Raw genomic sequence first — 23740 nt, forward strand, 5'->3', positions numbered from 1 at the left:
TTACATGACAACACTGCTTGTGGACATTTTATTCACTTTAAAATAAATATTGTGCTGTAAAACTGAAATCTGTAGTATAGAATAGGCAAGTACAAAGGATAGCCAGCACAGTGTGTTTTGTTAGAGTAAACCATTCTAAGCCAGAAGAGAAGAAAAACTGTCTGAGCCAGGTACATACTTTGGGGGACACAATCATATCAAGGAGAAAGAAACAGATAAAAGTTCTGAAATAATCTATTACAAATAAGAGTTTCTTGAGATTAACAAGGAGAAGAAAATGTTTATGTGAGGCTCTGTTATATGCCCAGTTTCTAGTTTAATACCTGGTAGGCAGCAGTTCCTAAATAAAAACTTGTTGAAAGGATTTCAGGCACTAGAATTTACATATTTAACATGGTCTCTCATTTAAACACCTCCTATTAATTTCTTTCTTCGTTATCTTTTCTTAATTAACTAGCTATATATACTATAATTTACATAATAAATCTATTATTTAAAAATTTTCAGTAGGTACAACGATTATGACATTTCATTAGGATGGACTCTAAATTGCTTGGATGCGATTTATTTTGGAAGTACATTATCCAAGCAAAGAAAAACACACAATCAGTTCATAAGACATAACAAAAATGAAACAAGTGAGACAATGTCTGCCTTAGAAGTTTATCAGTAACCTCTTATATACACATATATATTCACAAAGTGGTTGAGAGTCCTTTTATACGATCCTTTAGATGAGGTCCAATGGCTGAGCTCTATAATGAGACACATGGTCAGACAGAAATCATCAAGATTCCAATGATCATTTTTTGCCCCTGAACTTTATTATCCTTTAGTTGGGGAGAGAAAGAAGTCCATTTTCATCTGCTGTATCTAAGATTTTACAGATCACTGGAGATTCAACCTAAAGAATAACAATAATAAGACCATTAAAAAGTTGCTAAGGTGAATACTTTCTTTATTCAGTATTAATCTGCTGAATGAATATATGCATATAAATTTGTTAAATGTATACCAGTGCTTGTTCTGGAGAAATAACCAATGTTATTTCTACAAATGAAGCTTTTTGAAAAACGATTTTTAGTCATCCATATAAAATGCCAGAAAGGTGGGAAAGATATTTTTATCTTTAAGTAAAAGATGAGAGAGAAAAGGAGTAAAGGACAAGAATAAGAGGGCAATACATAGCTAGGTCTTATATAACAAAACGTAGCAGATTATGACAAAAAAAATCAGTTGTACAGTTCAAGAAAGAGGCAAAGAAAAATATAACCCAAAGATGGGCCTGGTTTTGAAATTATCAAATTTAAGATAATTACAATAAATATGATGTAAAAAATGGTAAAAATGCAGACAACATGTGTGAACAGATGGAGAATTTCAGCAGAGAAAATAAAATCATAAAAAAAAACTGAATGAAAATGTTATAAATGAAAGATATATCAGAGATAAATTCACTCAGAGTGGTAGAAGGGACACAGCAGAGGAAAGAATCAATGAACTTTAAGACAATTAAATAGAAATGAAATGACCCAAATTGAAACAAAGAAAAAAGTAAGAATAAAATAAAGGATATATGAGATTTGGGAATAACTTCAAACTAACATATTTAAACTAAGTCCCAGAAATAGAAAAAAAGTGGGGCAAAATAAATTTTTGAAAAGATGATGGCCAAAATTTTTCCAAAACTGATGAATTGTATCTACCCACAAATCCAAGAATTTCAATGAACTCCAGCCAGGATAAATATAAAGAAAATCACCCTTGAGTATCACATAATCAAAGGTAGACTACAGAGTTTCTAGAAGGAAATAAGAGGATTAAAATCTTCATGATTCTGGGGTGGCAAAATTTCTTAGTACAAAAAAAGCATTAAGCAAAAAAAGGGAAAAAATTTATAAAATGCCCTTCATCAAATAAACATTTGCTTATCAAAAGACATTATGAAAACAAATAGTCAAGCCACAGATTGGGGGAAACGTACAATAAAAATACAAAGAACTCATGTCCAGAATATATTTGAACTCCTAGAAATAAATAATAAGAAGACAAACCACAACAATGGGTAAAAGACTGAGAAAGACTATCCTTGACCAAACCATAGTAAGGCTACCCTGAACCTTCTTTTTGACTAGGTCTCTCTTTGTTCATGCACATGCTGAGTCCAGTTATAGCAAGAATTCTGGTTAAGTCAGTTTAGAGAGAAATCATTCAGTATCTAATCACTGTCCATATCTGATCAAATTCCTCTTGTCTCATCTTTGATATCTGATCATCCTGGCCTGCCTTCAGCAATAATCCTGTTACGTCAGTTTAGCAAGAATCCCCTACCCTTGATGTCTCCTTTTATTAGTTTTTAATTTTCCATCCACTGACCACATCCAACCTCCCATTCTGCTTGTTGGCTACACACTCTTGCTGTCTTTTCTGTATTTGGAGATGAGCTGGATCTCTCTATCCTATTGTGATAGTCTTGACACCTGTGGCAATAGTCCTGAATAAAGTCTTCCTTACTGGTTTTGTAAGTGTCAGAATAGTTTTTTCTTTAAAGAGACTTAGCTAGATACTTCACCAAAAAAGATACATGAATGATCACATGAAAAGGTGCTCAACACCATTTTTTCATATGGGAAATGCAAATTAAAACCACTAAAATGGCTAAAATAAAAAAGACTGACAGCACCAAATGTTGGTAAGGATGTGGAGCAACTGAATGCTCATATATCGCTGGTAGGAGTCAAATGATGACAACACATGCTAAGTCAGAGAGGCCAGGCATAAAAAACTATATACTATATGATTCCATTCATAAGGAATCAAAAGAAAAAAAGGTAAAACTGATTTATGGTATGGGGAAGGTATAGCTCAAGTGGTAGAGCGTATGCTTAACATACACAAGGTCCTGGGTTCAATCCCCAGTACCTCCTCTAAAAATAAGTAAGTAAACCTAATTACCCCCTCCCCCACTGCCAAAAAAAAGAATTAAATTCAACTCAATACTTAAGAACTCTGCATTTTATTTTATGTAAATTACCTCAATAAAAAAAAGATGTCAATTTTTATAGAGGTAATATGAGGGTTACATTAAATTTGGAGACTACTTTATAGACTCAATGCTAAAAATTAAAATGTGGCCCCAAGATGAATTTCTGAGTATTAGTTTTTTACTTACCCCAAGGATATACTGACAAGAATGAGGCTCTAGCATATATACAGTAACAGCATGAGGAGAATCTGATTCTTTACACCTAAAACAGAGAGTACTTTAAGGCACTGCCCAAACCATACAAAATTATTTTAAACTATTTTCCTCTCAAGGATTAAAAATGACTGTGCATGGTTCTGTATAATTTAACAAATAACTGAAATAATTTGATAATTATTACAAATAACATAAACAACTATTAAAATCATTTTAGTATTTTAGTATAAATGATAATTTTATAATAAACCCATAAATTATTATAAATAAATACTGTATATTTTATAATTATATCTTATTTTATATAAACTTTTCCCCTTAGGAAAATTATATTTTATATTTATAAAAACTCTTCCCCATAGGAAGCACACTAAAGAGAAAGGCATAAAGCATGATTTGATGGTCTTACTTTAGTTTTACAGTCACTTGTCTTGGTTTGTCAGTTATATCACAGATATCTCCATTCCCATAAAAATGTGATACCATCCTGAATCAGAAAAACACACACGTTTTATTAGACTAAAACTTCACTAATTCAGAGTAATTATAATGGGTAGGGAGAGAAGATAGAGGAATCAGTTTTGCATTAGTTAAAAAAAAATCTGAATATATGTATATATATGCATGACTGGGACATTCTGCTATACACCAGAAACTGATACATTATAACATTATAACTGACTGTACTTCAATTAAAAAATTAATAAAAATCTGACTATAAAATATTCCTTAAAAATACATATTCTTAAGATTATACTACAGAGAAAGCTTTTCAGCTTTCTATAAAGAGAATATAAAATTGAGATAAGAATTAATTAATAAGAATGATCTTCAACTTGCATATTACTTATTTATATACAAATAGTAAAGGTTAAACTGCTTTTTAAAAAGTTTTCTCTTAAAGTTGACCATTTCCCCAGCCCTGAATTTTGTTTGCTTTTTTGTGTGCTTCTTCCCATCCTCCATCCAGCTCCACTCATTAAAATACTGTAATGCAAGTTGTAACGGTAAAGCCTAGGCTAAGTCATACATTCCAAACGAGCAGGGTGCAAAGTTTTAATTTTGTTAGCCTCACAGCTCTGTGCTTCAGTATTTGTTGCACATGATACCATGAGATATTTTCATTTGAAACATAAACATAAGACATATCCATCTGTTTAGTATATTCTAATATTTAAATGCCCATCTCTTAGTTTTGCTACTTTTGATTTTGGTCAGTCCAAGAAGTCAGCACATTCTGAAAACAGTCTCTCTCAATACCATATGTGCTAGGAAGGACAAAGTTAACATCTGAGATGGAAAAAGAATGAATAATTTAAAATTCAGTGGGTAATAGACTATAGGAAAAGTTAAAGCTTAGTTATCCTTGGGACAGGAGATTAATTTACTTCTGTTATAACAACATATACCATATAGCCCAAAACAGATGTGATTAAGTTTTTCAAAAAGTCAATGTTTAACTATTTTCGACCATTACTTCACAAAGGTTAAGTAACAAAAGGAAATGCTGGAGTATATTTAAAAAGAATTAAGTAACTTACAAAGGTGAAGATTACACATGAAGGGGGAAAATGCTCTGTAACAACCTTTTAGAACTAATACCAGAAGTTGCACCATTGTTAGTAACACCACCACTATTAAGGGCGGCAGCCAAAGTTTATTGCATGCTATTGCAAAGCACTATGCTTTACACGAATCACCTCATTTAAATGTCACAACAATTCTCTGAGGCAAATACTCCTAGACCAGAAGAGTGAGGCTTATGAAGATTATGTATTTTGCCTAAGGTAGTAAGTGAAGTGCCAGTATTTAATTCAGGGTATACGACTTCAGAGACTGTGCTCTTACTATTACACTATGTTGTTACCCCTGAAAAAGAAAGTAGACCTAAAAAATGTCCCTGAAAAAAAGTGACTAGAAATTTTACTTTAGATTTATGTTTTTCAATAGGCTGAGTTTTAAATATTCTTCTAATCAGATTCAAAGGCAAATGAAGTTAATCTTACCTGACTGTCTGGGTACCATCGTCTTGAAGGTGATAGGCTCTAGCAGTGTTCTTCTTAGCCCACTCTATGTGCTCTTCTTGGTTCCATGTCCCCACAACCACAGAGGTCTTCCCACTATCCTTGTCCTAAAATGTGAAAAATATTTGTCATAATACACGCTTGACATCATCAAGTAGACATCTATGCTGACAGCCTATAAGCTCTAGTCCTTACCTTCATCTGCACACAGGATATCTATGTTTAGATGTAATAACGTTCATCAAACTTGATGAGTAGAAATTTGAGCTCATTATTCTTTACTTGGTGTTTCTTTTAATTATGAAACCAGTACTTTCTAGTCTGGCTAAGTCTAGATGTAGTTTTTTTTCTCTTTTTGTATATATACATTTTTACTGAAGTATAGTCAATTTACAATGCTGTGTCAATTTCTGGTATACAGCATGCTTTAGTCATACATGAACATACATATATTCGTTTTCGTACTCTTTTTCACCATAAATTACTTCAAGATATTGAATATAGGTCCCTTTGCCCTACAGTATGAACTTGTTGTTTATCTATTTCATATATATTAGTCAGATGTAGTTATTTTTGACTTTTATTTCTTTCCTCTCCTACATCTGTCAGTCCTGTCAATTTTTTTCCTGGAGATGTTCTTTCTTTTTTTTTTTCCTGAAGACGTTCTTGACTTCAGGCTCGTCTTCCACACGTCCACTGTCAACATCTCACGCCCACCTAACAGTTTAATTTCTAATACTTAAATATTATGACCACATACTACTGTGATTCTTAACGAAATCTCTGGCCTCTATTTGATACCATGCTTATTTCTGTGTCAAGACTTTCTGTTCAGAAACCCACTTTCCCATTATGCTTTTATTATTTCTTAAACACTATCTATATACTGTACTATATGTGCTTTCTCTCTCCTTCATTTTCCTTCCCTTCCGTCCTTCCTTTCCTTCTTCATATTTTGCCAGGGAGCCTGCTAATCAGTAGAATTAAAACCCCTTACAGTGGCCAAGGACACAGGCACAGCCACTGCTGAAGTGGAGCTTACTGCCGAGTGGCAGAGAGAGCCATTAACCATTCTTTTAGCAACTATATTGTAAATTCCTAGATAGACCAGGATTAGAGCTGCATCATGAATTGTTTAAAGAGGTTGGACAGCGAACAAGGCTGCCTGGGGGTTTGACTTCTAGTTTCACCATTTACTACCTATTTGACTTTAGGCAAATCTTTGCTTTAGTCTTCTCATTTTGGAATAACAATACTCATCTCTTAGTGTTGTTATGAGCATTAAATAAGTTAATATGTGTAAAGTACTTAGAATAGTGCCTGGTATACAGTGAGCACTATATTTGTTAGTTACTATTATTATTCTATCTCCCAAAGCTCCTAGCAGAGTTCCTCAAAAAGTTCTAGGTTATATAACCTTGGCCAAAATAAGTATGATAAAACCTAGTGTTGGGCAAGCGTATGGGAAAACAACCATTGTTAATGGGAATGTAAACTGGTCCAACCCTTGGGAAGGCAACTGTTCAGTATGCATATACTTTGACATGGCAAATACATTGCTAGAAATGTGCCCGATGAATATACTTGCAAAACTTCATGAACACAACTATTTAAGAAATGCTCACTAAGATGCTACCACAGCAAAAACTGGAAAAAACTTAAAGGTTCATCAACAGAGGTCTGGCTAAATACACTGTAGGTATAGGGACAATTTCCTGTACCTGCTGAAAAAATTAAGATCAGTTGTTGCTGACATGGAAAGATCTCCAACATACTAGGTGATAAGAACAAGCGCAGAGCAGTGCATTTAGTATATCCCTTCTGCATAAATATAAAAAGGTTTTAATAACACTTACATGTATGCATTTTTCCCCTTGTGGTGGGTTAACTAAGAAAATGTTAACAGCTGTTACTTTTGAAAAATGGGCCAATGGTGGAGGAGAATTTTACTTTTCATTCTGAATTTCTGGCATATATTTCTTCAGTTAAAAAAAAGCCACTGGATATTATCTGGGCTGTACTCAGATGATACTTTACCTTTTTTTGTATCAGTAAGTGTTATTAAAAATAAATAAAACATCTACAAAGCAGCAAGAATGGAAAGAATAGTGAAATGGAACATCTCAGGTTTAAATGAAGAAAAGAATGTCCTAGTTTACAGATGCCTCATAACTTTGAAGTGATTTAAATGTGGAAAGTGAGCTGATTTTTCCTGGTATGATCCATCTTGAAATTTAAGACTGGCTCAAAACATCTCAAGAGGGCAAATACAATATTTTCTAATTACCAGTTGTTACTTATTTTGGGGAATAAAAAGAGCCTTTTAAAACAGCCAAGTCAATATTTATTTATGTTTGTTTTCAATGTCTAGTAGTTTACCTTACCAAAGTACAACTATGGCAAATAAAATTACTGGGGCTTGAATTTTAGAATTTAAGCAGCTTGCCTCAAGGGTGGGAGAATGGAGATTTATGAAATTATAAATAAAACAATAAAAAGCCAGTATGTGTAATCTTAAAACTTTGAAGATATAGTACTTTCTTTAGTGGAGAAACTTGCTGTATTTACCCTATTTTTATTAACTTGAGTGGTAATGTACTATCTTATCATTCACTCTCTTAATTTGAAGATGAATTATAACAATGACATTATTCGGTCAACTAAAGAGGTTAGTCACAGTAGCTTATTATTCCTCCAGGCTGACAATAATACACAAATCTGAGTAGTTAATAAACAATGTTACTATAAGATGACTGACTTAGTCTTAAATAACACCAACCTTTCCATTTGCCAGAATTTAGAGACACTCTGATGAGTATTTCCATATTAAAATCATCTCATAATTAAAAATAATACCAACTCCTGCCCCTTCTTTTTTTTTTCCAGGAAAGATTTTTGAGACTTTAATCCATCTAGTGGTAGAACAATATAAATGTTGTTCTATACCTCATGGTACTGATGTACATGTTTGCCATAGCAGAATTCGTATTTCCACCAACCAACACCCTACAGGAAAGAAAACAGATCAAGTTACAGTACAGAGAAAGGGAAACTGGGGCCTGTCTCAATATTGCCACATGATAGGGATGGACATATTTATAATTAAAAAAAAAAAAAACTGCATTAGCAATAATATAGTTGAAAATTAAAATTAAAAATTACTAAGAAACTTAAAAAAAATAGACATGCAGAGAATAACTGCTGTATTGCCTTGGTAAAATAAAATAAAATGAAAATTTCCCTTTAAGTATGTTTCCCACTAGAGCTCTCAGTCAGGGGCAAAATTTTACTTTTATAGATGTTAACTCAAGTTTTAAAGCTACATAATCAAAATGCAGGCTATATACAATCATTGATGCCTACTCCAGCAATCAGCCAGAATCACAAATGACTTATATATATATATATTTTTTGTCAAGTAAAGGTCAAGTTTTAGCTTGTGAGTAAAGAGAATATAATGGCTATGCATTACATTATAGTAAGATGCAGAGAGAAATTGGCCATGGGGAGGCTTCCAGAATCCTGCCATTTCTCTAGAGACAAAATTCTTTTTCAGTGTCACTAATGCCCCTTGACTAAATAATACACCGGTGAAAATTTTAAGATAAATGTTTAAACTGAAGGTTCACTTCTCACCCCATGAAAGCAGTAGGAACCACTAAGGAACTCTTTTATGAGTTGGTCATCTGTCAATTTGGATATGTGGGTTGTTCCAACAGTGAGCATTGGCTGCGAACCAACAGCAATTGGTTTGTGGATTGCTGGAAATCTCTCTTCCTTAGTTGATTGCAAATCTTCCTAAAGTTAAACAAACATGTTTGAGGACTTACTTACCATACGTAATGTTTTTTCAGTATGACTTAAATTACTATTTTTAACCTTTAAAAAATTTGGAAAATAAAAGTTGTCCACTCATTTTTAATGTGTTTTAAGAAAATAAATTTGCCAACACTTAACAGTACAAAGAAAGCTCTACACAAATGTTAGTTCCATCAACCAGTTATGGGAATGGTGACCATTTTTACATACAGTGATAATTTCCATTTCATATATTTTATATCATTATTCTTACTAAGTACTTTGATAGTTGTTAGATTTTGTGTCTCTACATTTAGTTTTAGAAAATATAATACTATGGGTAAAGAAAGGATAACAAGCAGGCTAAAGAAGAGCTGAGTGGGAGCAAATATGAATATTAATTATAATCATTAAAATGTAGCAGGACCTGCTTGCTGCCCTGGAAGAACCTGCAGTTTAATAAAGGAAGATGCCAACTAATAAGGGTACAGGGAAGAGCAGATTCACAGATAGGGGTGATTCAAGTAGACTCTGAAGAACTGAAACAGGAAGCCATTACAAAGAGAAAACCCTTGATTAATTTATGAAACAAAAAATAATTTGTGAGTTATGTGAATTGTCTATGTATGTTTCATGTATGTGTGTGTGCATATGCATGTGAACCTGAGGAAGAGGTAAGAGCAAAGCTGTGGAGTATAGTTTGGGCATTCTCTTTAAGGTTTTAGGCAAAGATATGGTGTATGATCAGATTTTTAAGTAATTACTTTAGCAGTGGCAGGGACAAAGGAATAGTAAGAACAAATCTAAAGGTGGAGAGCCACGTTAGGAGCTACAGTAAAGAGATGCCAGAGATGAAAGAGGCCAGAGATGAAGAGAATCTAAAGTAAGGGTGCATACAAGTCGGGGAGCCAGAAGAAGTCAGTTATGAAAGAGGTTAATGAGTTAGAATCTGGTAGTTCACTGGGTACTGACAGTGAGCAGAAAGGAAATGAATCCAGACCAGGATTGAAGAAGTGAGTGTACTAACTCTAACTGAATAAAATAACTGAAAAAAAGTCAAACAGTAAAACGGTTTCCAGTAAATGTATAGACTCCTTTTTCACCTGCTGAAATTGCCATTGACCAATTGTGGTTCTTTTCCGGTTTCGCTTATACGAGTCACCTGATGGTTATTCTGGAAACCAATGACCTTAAATTCTCTTTCCTCCAGTATTAAGGAAGAACAAAGACTGCCAAGATGGCTTCTTATTTTTTGAAATAACCTTGAATTTTACATATAATTCTTTCTACATTCAGAGCCTAGTATGCTCCTGGCACCATTTTAAGTGCTGAGTATTAAAAATGAAGCAGACATAGTTACTACCCATAAGAACTAAGGTCTAATAGACTAATTACCTGGAATATGTGAGACCTACAGTAAGGTAGTGAAGAAAAACAACAATACCGCACAGTGAAACGTTCAGCTGAGATAAGAGGAAGAAGGAGGAAGAACAGAAGCATGACCCTTTATTATTGCCTCTTATGGACAGAGCATCTACTTTCATTTTTAAGGAAAATTATTCCAATAAATGCAAGATGATAGTAGTTTTTGTAGCAAGGTTTAGAAATTCATAAAATGGATTCCTCCTAAGTCCACTAATCTCCAAATTAATGTAATATAATAACACAGGCAGAACAGCAAACCAAAATTCTGATAGTAAGATTTGTATTTTTGCTTAAAAAAGAAAACAATTCCTTATGGTAATGCTTGGTTCACACTTAAAAGGCAAACTGTATGCCAAATATCAATTTTTTAAAGAAAAGTTATGTGTAATAAACTAAATTTATAAAAAAATTATTCTGAAATAAAGGTGATCAGTTTTAAGTAATTACTCATCCTACATTATTACCTAAGATTTTCACGTACAACATGTACTCTAGAGATCTTAGGTATTTTGAAAGCATTATCATCTGTACCTTTTTAAAAATAATTTTTCTCAACTCACAGATTAAACACAGAAATTAAAGAAAAATAAACTGGCACTTCTACCTTGAAGAATAATTAAAGTTGGATTTGTGAAGTATTTTGATTGAGATGACTTTTAAGTGCCTGTCAGTACTTATCAAGAAGAAGATCAGAAGAGAATATCATCTCCAGTCTTTTAATAGAGCACTTCAAATCAAATGAAGATTAATGTTAAGATAATTTTCTTCTCCTATCAGAATGGCAGGGTTCACAATGTCCACAAAGAGTCTGGCAATACTTTTGCAAAGGTCTTGTAGCTGAATGTTAGTAACCGACTGCTAAGTAGCCACAGCATACCAGGAATCATGCAAGGAGCTGGAAACCCCAAAAGAATGAAAGCACTATTTATTTTCCCTCCATTTTAATGTAAGAACCGTAGGAAAAACAGCCAATTTACGCCATGTAAGTGCTACCGTGAAGGACTGAGTGAAATACAGGATCACAGAAGAAGAAACATTTACCTCTTCCTGGGGTAAGCCATTAGAAGATGTGGCTCATTTGCAAAGGAAGTGACACTGGAAGCACATCTTCAAGCAGAAGTTCATCAGGTGGAGGGCAGGGAGGGCAGAAGGCAACAGAAGAGGGAAAATAGTATCTCCAAAGGCAAGGAGGTTGGAAAGAACATGGTACTTTTAGGAAACTCTTACGCTGCTCAAAATAGCTGGGATCAAAGGAATGGTGACGAAAGATGAGGTGGAAGCCGTATCACAAATGGTCTTGTGTTCTCATTTGATAATACCATTGTATTAGCAATGGTTTTATCCTGAAGTACAGATCATGTTAACAACCAAAAGATTAAATACATAATCAAAAGAACATTTTATCAGCTGTATGGGAATGACTGGAAAGAGGATGCATGAGGGAGACCAGTTTTCTGGTCTTAGGAAATGATATGGTCTGAACTAATGACAGGACAGACTTGAAAAGCAGTTAGAACACTGATAGCATTAAGTAAATGATTAGAGTTAGAGATGAATTAAGAGATAAGTAAGAAAAATGAGTTAGGTTTCTGACTTAGACAATTGCTTTAAAAGCAATAGGTAAGATAAGAAAAGGGTCAGTGTGAAAGAGAAAAAAATGGTTAGTTTGAGAATACTGAAAATGTATGTATGTCCAACAGGCAGATGAAAAGGGAAGATAGCATATCAAAAGGGAGAAGCAGCAGAGAGAAGTAGTTAAGAGGCTCTAGAATCAGACTGTTTTAATTCCAACCTCTAACCAATCACGTGTCACTTCCTCTCTCTGAACATCAGTTCTCTAACCTGTTAAGGAGGATGATAATAGTATATCTTACAGGTTGTTGTGAGGATTAGATAATACTTGTAAAGACTCAATACATATTAATTACTTTGATTATGGTTTGAGTTCAGGAGAAAGATCAGGGCTGAAGATGTATATTTGGAACTTATGGGCCTAGAAATGGAAGGAGAAAGAAAGGGCATGGACAAGCTCACTTAAGGAGACTATGTACAGTAAGAAGAGAGGCAGCTATTGATAGAACCAGGGGAACTTCAATATTTTAAGGGGCAGAAAGTAGAGAAAGAAGTAGTACATAGGAGAAGAGAACCAGAGAGAAGCAGATACAATGACCTGAAGTAAAAAAAGGAGAAAAAGTTCAAGCTTCAAACGTTCAGCTAAGATTAAGTTATGCATATGTCTAGCAAATTTAGAACCAAAAGATTGCTGTTGACCTTAGTAAGAACAGTTTCAGAAGAATGATAGGGTGATGGTTTGATGATAAATAGCAATGAGTTCAAGAATAAATAAAATGTTAGGAGATGAGTTGCTATTTCTTCAAGAGGCTTAGCTGGGAAGTCCAGTTAACTAGCTGAAAATTAAACTTAACTGCAGTGAATAGGATGGCAAACTTTATTATGAAATCATGAGTGTAAGAGAATGCTAAAACAGTTTCTGAAAAGTACTCGAATAAAGAAAAGAATTAAAATCAATTAAAAGAATTGAAATTGTAAATTTTGAGTCACGAAAATAAATTATTATTATACTACAGAAATCAGTAAAATGTTGACATGTGCTCTGAAATTTGGAAAAGGAAACACTGTTAGATAATTCTCATACCTCTTTATTTCTCCTGAAAGGCACCCTTAGTATTTCCTCCTGCTGTTCCAGCTGTCTCAGGGTGAGGGGTTTAAATGGTGATCCTGGTAGTGACTGGCAAAATATGTCATTCACAGGAGATGCTCTGAATCTATTAAATAAGAACAAAGCATTAAAGCTAAGCACACAACACTTTAAAGCATGTGTGCATTTCATGTTTAAAATATTAAATCCACATCCTACCTATATTTAGGATGATTGCACAAGAGTGGTGTCAAAATGACAACTTCATATTCACAAGTTGTAACTTCAGCTACTGAAAGAATTTCATGCTTAGATTCAGGATGACATATGTACATCACAGTACTTGATCTGGGCCGGTTCTGTTTCAAACTACAAGGTGTACCATTTCCCATTCCCACTGGATAGTAGGGTGTCATCTGACCTTCGATATTTTTAGTGGGAATCTTAAAAAAAGAGTATAAAACAGACTTTTCATTAGAAATAGTGGTGTGGTAAGGATGGGAGAAGCACTTATTCTGAAAGGAAAAAAACTGTATTTATAAACTAACATTTATAAAGGTAACATTTCTGTAGTTACAATAAGCTCTCCCTCTAATATTCTTTTGATTCATATTCTTATTTGAGCAAATACATATTTTCAGAGCTAATTTAATACAGCATAAAAGGAAATTCGGTGCTAAAATTAAGATGTACATTAATATAAAAGACTATAGTAACATGATTACTATGAATTATTTTCAATGGTTCTAAAAAAGGAGACTAAGATAAAATACAGAAAATTACTATACTCGGCTGGTCAGAGCTTTCTTCACTAAATTCAGTAAATGGCTGTGTTAGAATCTGGATTCTAGAGGTCTGAAGTTTGATTTGTCAAAAAGTAGGGCTACACAGTAAATACTGTCTTCTAAAACAGGAATCTAAATACTGTACTGGTTCACCAATCGGCTCATTCTTCTTCCCTGTTATTAACAGACATATTTTTCAGCATATAAACTACTGTATAAATCTATTCAAGGCTAGAAGACAAATGAAGACATTTTCACAGAATAGGGGAATAAAGGAGATGACCCCAGAAGACAAAGATTTTTAAGGAATCAGCTCCCATACTTTTAGCTACATATACACAAGAAAAATTGAATGGAAGGGCTTTAACAAAATATCGTTAATAAGATCTCCAAGCAAGCTCTTTGGAGGCAGGCAGCTCATCTTGTATCATTTTGGTACCCTGTCAGCTCCATATGCAAAACAGACAATAAATAAATGTTTCCAGGGAAAATATTTTGAGATTTCTTGTATGCTATTTTCATGCTAGTGTCTGGAATTAGAAAATCTTGGGCTAAATCCAAGCTTTGAATTTACTAGCTTTATGACTTTGACCAAATTTCACTTTTTGTCATTTGTAAAATTAGAGTAATAATACAGACTGAAAGGCTGTGGGGAGAATTGAGCATTATCTTTTGTTACATGCCTGGCACAACATCTGGCTTATAAACTGGGGCTCAATAAATGTTAGTTTTCTTCCCTTACCCTTTTCTTCCTCTTCCTTTATCATTTCACACTTTGAATTCCATCTTGCTATCCTCCAGAGCCAAAAATATTTTGAGATAAATATTTTATCTGAAAGGTAGTCTGTAAAATTAAAATCTTTTAAAATAGCAATGCTATGTGTATCTTTGCTTAGCTTATCAATTCCCCTAAAGCCACCCTTTTAAATGATAGGCATCCCTTTTAGATAATTTTTAAGGCCTTTTGCCATTTCACTTTACTTCTAATAAAAGTATCATTATGATATGAAACCACTTTTATTATTAATATCCTCTATCAATAAGTTATTTCACTCTATGGAAATTCTTAGGATTTAGAAAGCATTCCTCAAACTATATGGGCATTTAAAAATTGTCATTAGTCACCCCAAGGAATCATTCTTTTTAAACAGTCCTATCTTCCAGTCATCAATTATATATTCACATTCAGTAACATTTACGAAGGGCCTACGTTATGTCTGGCACTCTGCTTTGCACTGCGGGGTAAAGAGATAAAAGACAGTCCCTGCTTTTAAGATGCTTGCAATCTGATAGCTTGTTATTTACATGTATAGTTAATCTGTTTCACCCAAAAGAGACAGGGTCCCAATAACAGAAAAATTTGCAAAAGTTCATATTATAACTGTTTCCAATGTTAAATAGAGGGAAGGAACTACTGCTAAGCATAGAAGTGATATAGTACTATTATAGAAACTTTCCCAGACATATCTTTGGAAATTCATTTATTTTTGTATGATCTTAAAAATAAATAAAAGTATTTTGGCATAAATTTTCTCAGAAAAACCTAACACATTGTAAACTTTCTTTGATCAAATCTTTTGAGGTACTTGATAGACAGTTAAAGAACAAATGTCAATTAAGTTGTATAAATTCTTGTCTCACTAACAATAGATGTTAAGAGTAAAAAATCAACTTTTATCACTTGCCTCTTTTGATTTTTCCTTTTCTTCTGCTTCTTGTTCTGTGGATTAATATAAGACTAAGGTAAGTGTAAATAATGACCAGTGACTTATATGTAATATATAAATGACTAAGTTTTCAATCAACTTTGTAATCTTAACTTCTTTCTAAAGAAGACCCAAAACAAACATAATTTTTAACTTACTACTTTTAGATAGTTTCTCTGAAATGTGTTTGTTTAGAAGGACAGTCATATTTTAATGTTTATATCTTCAGCTGGGGAATACTCTATTTGAGCCAAAAAAACTCGCCACAACAGAGTGTTTTTTTCTCAGTGAAAGGTTTAATCTTAAATGAGTTGACCAATTTGAATAAAAGATTAATAAAAATATTTAATAATTTAAAGGATACATCTATATGTCTATTTCCATATATAAAAAATTTGTTTAAATCACGGAAAAGACTAATACTATATAAATAACACTGACATGTATGTCTTAACAGGATTTGAAAAATTTATTAATAGGTAGAAAAAAGCATGTTTGTTAAAGCAGAAAATAATGAAAAGATCTCTTTGAAAAAGTTTTCTAAGGAATTGTTCAGAATTTTTAGTGCTTTAAAATTCATACAGTTTCTAACAAGATCACTTAAATTCCAATCTGAACATATACTTTAAACCAAATTCCAGCATTGCTATCAAATCATGTTGTACAGACAAACCTTTTTCAGATAGAAGATTCTTCGCCAGCATATTCCCAAGGTAGTACTCATGAATATTTACTTTCTACATTTAAAAATAAAATAAAAATATAGTAAGTATTTTGCAAATACATTTTTAAGAATACAACTTAAAACAATCATTTTCATTAAAGTTCTCATTTTATAATGTTCTATATTTAATATTTTAAAGAAACACATACCTGACCACTTTCTTTCTCTTCATGGTACTGCCGAATGTGTTTTCCATGACATACTTCATAAGTCCAATAAGACTCAATCTAGGAAAGATGGGTGTATTTAAATACACAAAAGCCATATAACTCAACTGAATTACTTTTTTGATATTTTAAGCAGCTGAATAGATTTCTCCGAAGATTTAGAGTAAGTTTTCATTAAATGAAACTTATTATCACACCGCAGAAAATAGGAAATTTCTGAAGCTTACTGTTTTCACTAATTAACTAAATGTGAAAATTCTGTGAAGGAAATAGGTCTAGAATATAGCGGGGGCTGAAAAAACCACCTGGCCAAGGGATCATTTTCTACATAGCCTAAAAAGTAACAATTAGCATTTTTAATTATAATTTTATATAAGGAAATTTCTTTTTATCTGAAAAACATTCAAAGCAGTTTGGTAAGTGATATTATTTGATAATTGATATTACTGGGTGTTTGCTGCAAATACTTTATAGGAATTTAAATGAACAAAATACTATTAAGCAACAGCTTAGAGTTACAACTGACTTAAAATTTGATACAACATAATAGAGTGAAAAACACAAAATTATGTTCAAGGGTCTGTTAGCTGCTGGGATGTTATCAAGTTCAGTTAATCAAGTGAACATAAAATACATACTCTGTAGGAACAACTGCTTTGTTTAAATAGTGGCTCCAACAGCTCTCTTGGATTAGGGCCTTTATAATCCTTTTCTTCTTCCTGTGAAAGAACTAGAGTTTAATACTTCTAATTATTCTAGAACTTCAACCAACTCTATTGTTTGGATATTAACTCACTGGTCAAATCACAAATGCTTGGAAATAAAAGGGGAAAAAAAGTAAAAAACCTTTAAAAAGATCTTATGGTATGCCACTTCTTTCAAAAGACCTGAAGTATAAAATATGAAGCCATAGAATAATCTTCCATTTTTTCTTCTCTTAAAAAAAAGGTTTTTGAGTATCAGTATCCTGAGCAATTCTTATAAACCTACTTCAGAATTTTTAAATGCTTGCTTCTAAACAAATTCTAGCTATGAAAGCCTCAGAATAGCTGACTCCTGTAGAATACACTGGAAAATTTTACGGTATTTCTCCCTTTTTAAATATTTTTATATTTCAGACTTGAATGTCATATATATGCCTGTAATTGCATGTGTGTGTGTTTGTGTCTTAAGGAGGTTTAAACAAAATGAAACAGACAGCTGTCTTTCACAGATTTCAAATCTGAACAAAACCTAAGAAAGCACTAACTGGGTTTAATACTTCCATTTTACAGATTGTGAAAATATTATAAAACTAGGTTAATAAATTTACTGGGTGGAGGAATTAGGTTTCAAATTTGTTCAAGGTTCCATAGCTAACTGTAGCCTATACCTCAGCCTCCCGGCTCCTAGACTGGTTTCCTTTCCATTTTACCATGCTGCCTCTCCTGTCTCATCTTGAAAGAAGTCATTGACTTGAAGGATGGATAAGAGGCAGTTAGGGCATTGTACAAGGAAGAAATGGTCATGAGCTCAGATAGAAAACACAAGGTACCTACAGATTTATTTATTAGCAATTCTTTACATAAAAATGTCACATATACATGTAAAATTTTTATCTTGTTTCAAAACCCTCATTTCTATAAAAGAAAGCAAGTGGGGAGTTAGATTTTTCATCTAAAGCACTAATAATTGGTTGCTAATTTTTCCAAGTTGAACTGTAAAATCAATCAATTCAGGAATAATAAAAGTGATTACTATTTTTATGGTAAAACAGGATTAATGAGAAACCTGTCACTCAATTTTATTTTAAGGTTAGGTTGTTGCAGTGTTTTAAATAAGTATCTCTGGTGACAGGGATTATCAATATATTCTTAAAAACTTACCTCATCCCCACTTGTCACAAGGGGAAGAATGCACTTATATTTTTCTTTATGTGTAGTTGTCATGATGACATAATTATCTTCTTTATACAAAACTCCAGTTGTAGGCTAGAAATAAAACAAAAATGTACATTACTTTCTCTGATTAAATTGAACTACACTGACTGACAGTCCTAGGTCAAACTAATTCATCATTTCAAGAGGATTTTTAAGTATACTTCCAAAAGGAGGAAGAAATTCTACCTATTTTTAAATGACAAAGTGAAGATAATAAACTTTATCCTGGTGTTATAATATAACTGGAAAAAATGAACAAAAATAAAGTTTGGAGTATAAAGAAAAAAGCAGTAATGCAACAGACTGAAGTTAAAATATGGATTAAAAATCATTAAGAGATAATGAATGTTCATGGATAAAATATGACTGAATATTTATTACTCCTATTGACAATTATCACCTGTATGTGAGAATCTATAGCACTTTATAAACACACTCTCAACTGTGTTGGAGGGGCCACTTGAACATAATATAGTGCAGTATTTTTCATATTTGGATAACATATGGATAAATCACTTATAAAAGAAAAATCACTATGGGTCTTCTGTACTTAGTTTTTTTAGTCTGTAGAGAGTCAGCAAATTTCTTCTGTAAAGGGCCAAATAGTAAATATTTTAGGGTTTGTGGGCCACATGGTCTTTACTGCAACTACTCAACTATGCCACTGTAGGAAGAAAGTGCACAGGCAGTATGGACAAATTTTTCAGAATAAGCATGGCTGTATTCTGAAAACAACCTTTATTTACAAAAATAAAGATTGGGGTGGGTCAGCCCAAAGGTGTAGTTTGCCAACTCCTGGTCTATAGCAACAAAACTATTCTTAAAGCTTTCTACACTACAAAACCTAACAAATTCACAAATTGAATATGAACCCATGTAATTCAAATAAATATTCAATTAATATAACTGATATTATTTAACTAAAAAGAAATCTCTGCTTTATAATAGCAAATGTATTACTAATCACTAAGGCAGAGGTTTTCACAGTCTATGAAAGGTGTTCTGTGATAATTCAATTCTCTCTTTTCTCCACAGTATTGTGAAACCACTGTAACTATTTGGCTGTCTCTGGCAAGGAAAGAACCACTCTTATTACATACCTTGCTCTTTTCTCAACTTAACAACTTTGATCTATAATAAAACTAGTACTACTTGAAACCAATATCATCTTAAACACAAATACAAATTAGGGCAATGATCTCTCAAGACAATAAAACAAAACAAAAAACAGCAGCAAAAACTAGCTGTATTAGCTATGCGACTACCGTACTATGTTCTACACATGTATTACCTCATTGATGCGCAAGACAGGCATTGTACCCATTTTACAAGAGAAGGAAACTGAAGCCCAGATCTTAAATAAGTCCAAAGTAACACAGCTAGTAAGTAGCCCAGCCCAGAGATGAACCCTAGCAGACTGGTTCCATATTCTGTGTGCTCTTCACTGTTTTAACATATTTGAGCTCTGTTAACATTTTTTAAGATTACTATATAGACTTCTGGACTATGGCCAAGGATCCTTGCTTAAAAGATCATTTTAAGTGAAGAGAGGAATCAAAGAGATTTGAAAGTGAGAGTTGCAAAGCCAAATTTATGATAAAGGGATACTTAGAAACATTCAGTTGAGCCAACAAACTGCTGTAAGACATAACATTTATAATGTCTTTCAGTGTTTTTCAGGTATATTCAGAATATATGACAGTGAGTTGTGCAAAGCATGACTCACATGCATTTAGCAATGGATGGCCTGAAGTCTTGTCAGATCATTCCTGACCTGTAGTAAAGGTGGACAGTAGCACGATTTAAATGTATTTGTCTCTATTTGTGAAGTACCTGCAATCTAATTTTTCAGAGTTGGATTTTACAGCAATATTGACTTATTTACTAAAATGTTCACCACAATTCCAACAATGGAGATAGAAACTGCTTGTTTGGAACCACAGCAAAGAAAGAATTCTTTCTTTGTAGTTAAAACTAATCTTGTGTTGTAGGTCTATGTGATGAAATTTATTTCTCTTCCTATTGTTTTTAAGGTTTAGGTAAAGTAAAAGGTAACAGAACTAGAAGCTATCACTTAATGTTTGAAGACTTGTTGAAAAGGTTTGTTTTTCATTAGTTTAGGAAGGGCTACCTTCCTCTTCAATAAAACAGAACAAGTGGTAATTCTTCAGTCTGAAAATTTTTGCTGTAATACTGAGTCACTTACTGGGATCACAAAGTAAACATTTAAACAAACTTTACCCTACTTTTTAATAATAGAAATTATTGGGAAAAAGTTAACCTTTTGTGGTTTGCTAAGAAATTTTTTTGATCTACTACTAAAATGCTTCCTACTTATTTTGTAAAACAAGTACTTTAAAAAAAAAACCCCAAATATTATAAATTCTGAATGTACAGAATCACAGATAGTGTTTAAAAATTTGTTTTATATAACTTAACATCTTAAAGTATTTCTAGTGTAAGAGGTAATATTAGTGATTTGATAAAAATTAGATTTTAATACGTTGAAACCAGTCAAAAGGGGTGGTCTTTAGGGTTAAGGAATTTAAACTCAACGCACAGCTTGTCAACCTATATAACATGCTTCAAACCATGAAGGTGGTCACCATTCTTTCCAAGTGTAGTGTTTGGGGAAAATTCTTGAGTGGGAATACATTTCAGTACTAACAACGGAAGTAGAAAGAAAATTAGATTTATTTTGTGGTTTTCCTTTGGTGAAAGTCATGAACTCTGTAAAGTAATGAATAATTGAACACTTTAATGACACAGAGATGCTATTTCAGAAGGAAAATATATACACAAAAACAAAATTGACTGCTAAAAACCAGTAACAAAGAATATAACAATCATTAATTATCATAAACATTTAGAAATGTACACACTTTTGGTGCGTACCTGAATCCTTCTTCTAAGGATTTGAAAGCAAGATTGTAAAGATTATGTATTATTTTAATATATCTGAAAGGGGAAGATGATTTAGAGCACAGAAGAATTTTACAGCTAAAAAAATTTCAGATCTTCTAACTCAGTCTCTTTCAAATTCAGGTGGTAGAGAGATAAAGATCTTTATTTCAGTTCACACAGCTGCTTAGTTACATACAAATGTCCAACCAACTGGCCTATAAAACAAAATGACAGTGCCAGGTGTGGAGGGCTGTAGTCTCAATTACACAAAGTAGGAAAAGGAAGCCTTATGATTATAACACTATTTTTTAAAAAAAAGGCTAATGATAATGTCTCTTGGGGCTTATTTTGGCGTGAGAGGCACAGACCTTTTACCAGCTCATAGAAAAATGTCTCTAGATTTTTCTCAAAAAACTCGAACTTTAAAAAAAGAAAAAAATTTTCTCCCCAAATTTTCAAATGTGCCCATCTTAGATTATGCTACGCCAAAGAAAAGTAATTAAAAACAAAGTTTCAGAATAAAATTGTTCTATGTATGAAAGGTTGTTACAGCATACATTAAGACTGATATCTTTTTCCATAACCTTTTTTTCAGCCAGCGAACACCAGTGCCAGAAAGAAAACTGAATAATTTGGTAGTAACTTTTAAAAATGCTAGTTTTAGTTATGCCCATATAGGTCAGTTAAGTGTTCAGGGCCACATATTGGCATGCCTTTTTTAATTTAAAAAAACACAGGTGCAAAAGTAAAAAATTTTAATGACCGCATTCTTTAAACGTTTGCCAAGTTCATGCTAAGTGTGCTCTTTGGAAATAATACTAAAGGCTGTACTAAAGTATTCTCATCCCAAGCCTCCTAAAGTTATATCTGACCTGTAACAAACTTTCATATAAGTATTTTAATATATCAGTACTTCCTGGCATTACTGCAAAGGTAAATCTGGTTTCCCACAGAAATATTCACTTAGATAAATTTGAGAACCACTGAACTACCAGAATGGGAGAACTGAAAACTGAGAGGTGGAGAAACTAACCAGGTATAAAATATTAGCAAAAACTAACATTTGGAAATAGAAATCTGTTGTGGTAATGATGACATCTGTTATCCTGGTTAAGTTCTGTTTTGATATCATAGTATCACTTACTCACGTTTCAGTGAAATAGTAATAGAACAATATAGTAAAATAGTCTTCCAAGTAGAACGACTGCAGGTAATTGGAGTAAGATTTTTTTTTAAAAGTTTGCACTTTCCAGGACTTCAATTTGAAACAAATGAATTAATTACCATATGGTAAACGTCACAAGACTGCAATTTTTATTGGTCTACAGTGGATAGGAAGACTTTTCAGCAGTCCACTTCCCAAAGGCAAAAGGCCTGCGAATTTTCATTACTGAGGTTATAAAGATGTTCCTCAACGTAGGAAAACCGATCACAAAATCTCATGTTCTGGGGTCTTAAATAACAGTCGTAATACATTAAAACTATAAAGAATATTCAGCAGAGAGCATCGTTAACATCGCACAGGCCAAAGAGCCCTCTCAGAAACAAATCTGAAGGGAAAAGTGCTGTGCATATATGTATTTGTGCTGTGTGTGTACTCAAGAAAGAAAGGACGAATACGAGAGAGAAAACTGAGACCAGCAGTACAACTGGTTATGTGGGTAGGGTGGTGTGTAATACTCCTCGAAGGAAGGAAGGCTGCTAGTGGAGGAAGAGCTGCAGATGACTTTCCAAAGAGAAGATACATGTGTGCTCCTGATGTGGTTCTAGGAAAGCTTCTTCCACGGGGTGGGAGTGTTGGTAAGGTCTAGTGAGATAGATTTTTAAAGGGGATAGCAGGTGACCGCTGTATCCCGAAGGCGTAGCAGGGAGGGCACATCCACATAAACATGTTTGATAAACATTTGCTGTTACGAATGAATGAACATGGATTAGTGAAGCTTTGGACAGAGGAAGAAGGCTTGCGCCTGCAGGTTCTAGGAGAAAAAAGCGTAGAATACGGAGGGAAGGGGCCGAACCCTCAGTGCCGGGAGGAAGTGAGATGGCTGCGGGGTTAGCGAGGGCACTGACCAGAGAGAACTCGGTGCCGGGCCAGTTGACTCGGAAAGGGATGTCATCGCTGAGCTGGGGGAGCGCTCGGCCGCCGCCGGAAGCCTCTAGGAGGCCGCAGAGGACCAGTAACACCGGCCCGCCTGGGACCAGACTCCGTGCGCCGCCGCCTCCTCCCTCCATCCTCCGCCGCCGAGCTCTCCAGCCGCCGCCACAACCTCCTCGGCCCACAGAGGAGAGGAGGGGGAGGAGGAGGAGGAGGCGGCGGGACTACCAAGCTCCCAGGCAGCCCGGGGCCCAACCGCCGCCACGTCTCCTTCCGGAGAGCCCGGCAACGTCGCCCCCGCCCCCTCGGGCTTCCCGCCACCGTTTCCGGGG

The 23740-nt window shown here is 33.8% G+C and overlaps 1 protein-coding gene across 1 annotated transcript; it reads right to left on the reverse strand.

Annotated features, from left to right (window-relative positions):
• On the reverse strand, positions 1-23702 carry ERLEC1 (endoplasmic reticulum lectin 1). The gene is made up of 14 exons (XM_010990274.3): positions 23384-23702; positions 18356-18460; positions 17129-17209; positions 16473-16550; positions 16273-16336; positions 15579-15613; positions 13328-13551; positions 13106-13235; positions 8863-9024; positions 8173-8232; positions 5209-5333; positions 3612-3689; positions 3173-3248; positions 1-904 (listed from the first exon to the last, which is right to left on the reverse strand). Exons 1-14 carry the CDS (start codon positions 23543-23545, stop codon positions 833-835), a joined length of 1452 nt encoding a protein of 483 aa, XP_010988576.1. The 5' UTR covers positions 23546-23702; the 3' UTR covers positions 1-832.
• Positions 23703-23740: the final 38 nt, after the last annotated feature.

Source organism: Camelus dromedarius, chromosome 15 (assembly GCF_036321535.1).
Source record: "Camelus dromedarius isolate mCamDro1 chromosome 15, mCamDro1.pat, whole genome shotgun sequence".
NCBI lineage: Eukaryota > Metazoa > Chordata > Mammalia > Artiodactyla > Camelidae > Camelus > Camelus dromedarius.